Source organism: Oncorhynchus clarkii, chromosome 5 (assembly GCF_045791955.1).
Source record: "Oncorhynchus clarkii lewisi isolate Uvic-CL-2024 chromosome 5, UVic_Ocla_1.0, whole genome shotgun sequence".
NCBI lineage: Eukaryota > Metazoa > Chordata > Actinopteri > Salmoniformes > Salmonidae > Oncorhynchus > Oncorhynchus clarkii.
In genome coordinates, this window is record NC_092151.1 from 45,445,797 (window position 1) to 45,450,113 (window position 4,317).

At 41.0% G+C, this 4,317-nt stretch overlaps 1 protein-coding gene across 2 annotated transcripts; it reads left to right on the forward strand.

The window, feature by feature from the left end:
* Window positions 1-870: 870 nt before the first annotated feature.
* On the forward strand, window positions 871-3,400 carry LOC139410062 (SWI5 homologous recombination repair protein). Of its 2 annotated transcripts, none has more exons than XM_071155498.1 (5): window positions 871-1,127; window positions 1,843-1,891; window positions 1,984-2,087; window positions 2,360-2,454; window positions 2,782-3,400. In XM_071155498.1, exons 1-5 carry the CDS (start codon window positions 1,024-1,026, stop codon window positions 2,844-2,846), a joined length of 417 nt encoding a protein of 138 aa, XP_071011599.1. In that variant the 5' UTR covers window positions 871-1,023; the 3' UTR covers window positions 2,847-3,400. The 2 variants fall into 2 exon arrangements, with proteins under 2 accessions (XP_071011599.1, XP_071011600.1); XM_071155499.1 differs by having other exon boundaries at window positions 906-1,127; window positions 2,785-2,962.
* The last annotated feature ends 917 nt before the right edge of the window (window positions 3,401-4,317 follow it).

Sequence of the window (4,317 nt, forward strand, 5' to 3'; positions counted from 1 at the left end):
CAATACGTCGTCTGCATTGCCCGTGCAGCATTTATGATGATACGGCCTGCGCAGAACTCAAGGCATTCATACGTCTAGCACTTCGTCGACCAACGCAACGCTGTTGTCAAGGAAGTTGTCAAGGAAGTGAGTTTGTGTTGATACAGGACATCCCGCTCTCATCTACCGTCAAACCAATCATGTCAATGTGGAGCTAGATATACGTTGCCATCCACATGTTGCCACATTGCTTCTACACCGTGCTTCTACACCTGCATTGCTTGCTGTTTAGGGTTTTAGTCTGGGTTTCTGTACAGCACTTTGAGATATCAGCTGACGTAAGAAGGGCTATATAAATAGGTTTGATTTGATTTGAGAGCCACACAACGATGCGGTACAGAGCTCGATTTAGCCTCTGAGTGCATCCAGAGGCTCCGTCTTTACGTCACATACGAGTCCTCCGACCACATTTTCAGATCAAGGATAAATTGGTTAGTGCAAAAGGGTCAATGCAGATAGTCCGGGTAGATATTGAATAATGATACAGCTTCTACCCCCCACGCCATAATACTGCTAAATAGTTAAATAGTTCATTATAATTCAACAGTATCACCATGGGTGCCATGGAATTTGTGCTGAGGGGAAAACACTTGCTAGGCCTATACAGTGCGAAAATTAAAAAATATATATATGTCAAAAATGTAATTCAATATCAATATGAATTTTGCATAATTCAACAAGGGTATTTTTATTTTATTGTCCTTGAGACCTTCTGACTTGGAGTTGGGCTTGTCTCCTGGTGAAATAGTTTTGGTTAATGCCGCCGCTTAGCGGTCAAATAGTAACATCACACATCGACCCATTTAATGCTGAGGACCAATGAAAACGCCGTACGTTTTCTTAGCGCGGGAAAGAATGATGTCGATAACTACATAGGCAAACTACAGGGAAAAGGCGAAGACACACACCCCACGGAAGCCAGTTTTGAGACGTCGTTTTCGCATAGTTTGTCATTTCATCTTGGCTAATATCCTTCGAGGTGCTATGGCTACAGAACGGAGTCCTGAAATATGTGGGAATGTCCCGGATGTAACGTTGTCAACGCCAAAGGGGAAGGACTTCTCTACAGCTAAAGGGGCTCATAAAAGGTACGAAAATAGTGTTCCACAAAGTCCCAAATCTTGTTAACTGGACAGGGTCATAGCTACCTTTTTATAGCGTGGGGTGACACTATTGTAATTGCTCCACATTCAATGTACTTTTCTATCACTGTGTCGTAGTTAGCGTCTATTCAGTTGTTCGCTGAAAGGTTGTGATGCTTCATCTTTGCCGCTAGGTGGCGGTAGTGTAGCGTTATTGAATGTTACACGTTTGAAAACTATACAACGTACAAGGCAGGCAGATTACTTTTTTTTTTAAAAGATGCTATGATCAAGTACACCTAGAGTAATAAACCAATATATTGAATGGTGCCACACAATGGACTTTTCCACAAGCTAACTGCACTTCCATCAAGGTACAAACTACCTGGCAGAGAGTACTAGTTGCATTTTCATGAATCAATGAAGTTTGTGGCAAAGCAAATTCCATAGTGTGGCACCATTTCAACATCTAGGTTGAATAATCTAGGTTTATTTCACATTTATCATACCATTCCCTCTTGAACACAACTTGATATAACTTTGTGACAGGATCTTGAACGTAATCTTACCTACCTTATCTTTAGGCCTAGATCCCTGATAACCTGGCCAGACTCTTATACACACTGAGATGTGGCATGTGATACTATTCCATCTAGGTTATAGATCAGTGATTTCATTGAATAGGAAATATTCTACTTGTTTTCTTTTTCCTCCCCTTTAGGACCCCATACTCGGGACACACAAAAGTCCATTCCAGCTTCAAATCACCTGTAAGCCTTCTGATGTGGAATTGCTTTTGCATATCACACACACACACATCACAACATGTTTTGGCATCATCATAGTCCTTGTCTTTCCCCAGGTCCAGACCTCCAGTACTGGCCCTGCCAAGCCTGAAGAAGAGCTAGAGGAACTGAAGAAGAGACGGGCAGAGTTAGACTCTGAGATTACACTGTTGGAGAAAGAGTGCGTACAATGGGGAATAGAGTTGAATAGTAGAGCAGTTTAAATGTCATTCCTTAAGATGTCCTTCACTGTGGTTATTCTACTGAATGGAGTGAAAATCTTTTACTTGTTGATTAGGTTGTGTGTGTGTTATCTGATAGTGATGTCCAATATTTGCAATAACATTAACACTTCGGTTTCTATACTGTTATCAGTTCACAAACAATGCATTGGCGGTATAAGATGAAACCATGTCTGTTGAGAGACTAACCAATTTGTGTGGATTTCTACAGTGGGATCAGAGTTGATGAGTTGGAGCAGCACATCGACTTGCTACATGAGTACAACGACATCAAAGACATCGGACAGTCACTAGTAGGCAGGATAGGTGAGGCCTACACACACACGGGCGTACACACACACACAGGTGTACACAGTATACAAACGCACACACACACAGATTTTCACATTCACTAACTACTCTGCCACAATCTAATCAGCTTTGGTGGTAGTAAAATGTTTTTCTTCCATTCAGTAGAATAGCCATAGTGATGAAGGACATCTCACGGACTGACCATAATATCATTTCGAACTCTTCTACTTTAGTTATTCAAATAATTTCAACTCTATTCTACTTTTCTGAAAATTACATTAAGTCAGGCAAGCACAGATCGTGTTGGAAATGATTTCAAACGTGTGTGTGTGTGTGTTGCAGCAGCCCTGAGAGGAGTGACCACACGAGACCTGTATGGCCAATTTGGGCTTGAGCTGGATGACTGAGGGAGAGCGAGTGGGTGCCCATCCTATGCTCTGCCCCCTCCAGAACAAGAAGGAGGAGGGGCTAAGTTGCGTTCTTCAACAGTCTTTTCTTTGGTGGGTGTTTGGTGCGGTATGGCCTAATCTATATCGGTATAACCATGTGTGTAGGCAGCACAATTGCCTCTGGGCCAACAACAAAAGTGGAAATTCAGAACAGTACAGAATTAATTGTTGCACATCGTTCTCTTCTACTAACCCCCCCCTCCTGTTATGGGTCTTGAGTGTTGACAAAGAACTAAGAGAACGGATGAATCTTAACTTCAAAACGGAATCTACTTGCTCTCCTATATTGCACTCATATAAGAGAGTAATGCATTTATTTCCATTAAGTATAGTAATGGTGCATACTCTGCTTCAGAAGTTCAAGGGCAAACTGACTTTAAACTAACATCTGCTCTATTTCCAAAAGTGGTGCTGGCAAGTTTATTAGTAAAACAAATCTTTTACTTCATAAATGTATTATATTTGCAAATTAAGTTCTGGCAAGTTCCAATAAAATAACTATTTGTGCAGTATGTTTTGTTTTTGACTGCATGTTTAGAGATAAAGTGAATTGTCCCTCCAGTGTCTTCAGAGGTTTTTGTTGGGCTTGTTTTTTGGAGGAGAACGTTCTGTTGAAGATCACTGAGGAGAATGATTGTCACTGATTGATTTAAAAAAAATAAGAGGTGCCTTGTCATAATCTATGTGGAAACCACTAATATTTTGTCTTGAGCTGAAAGTGGCTGTAAGAAGTGCTGCCGCACTGCCCAGATGATCCAATGATTAATGTGGTAGGCTTTGTGTGTTTTATCTCCTCTTTAGCATGAGTCAATGAGCATACCCAGTGGACGCAAGCTAGTTGTTTCAACTTAATTTTTCAACGTGTCATGGACAGTACATTGGATTTGCAAAAAGTCATCAATGTAAACTTGTTTTGAGAGTGAAATTTCAGCCATAGAATTGTCATCATGGTAACCCATTTTCAACATAGACAAACCTTGAATGAAATATATTCAATTAGTGCCTTTGAAACATCAGATCTTCAATGTTCTATCCACTATCGGAATAAACAAAAGGCTGGGCAGCACCTCCTACTGGAGAATTGATCTATCTACAGCTATCCATTTGGTCTTTCCTTTCCTGAGATAATCCATCCACCTGGCAGGTGTGGCATATCAAGAAGCTGATTAACAGCATGATTGTTACACAGGTGCACCTTGTGCTGTGGACAATAAAAGGCCACTCTAAAATGTGCAGATTTGTCACACACATCAATGCCATACATTTGGAGATTTGGCAGTATGGATGAATGCCGGTTTCAATTGTACGGGCAGATGACAGACAGCGTGTATGGCGTCATGTGGGTGAGCATCTTGGTGGCGGTGAGGTTATGGTATGGGTAGGCATAAACTAAGGCCAATGAATACATCTCCAACTAAATTAAAAATTA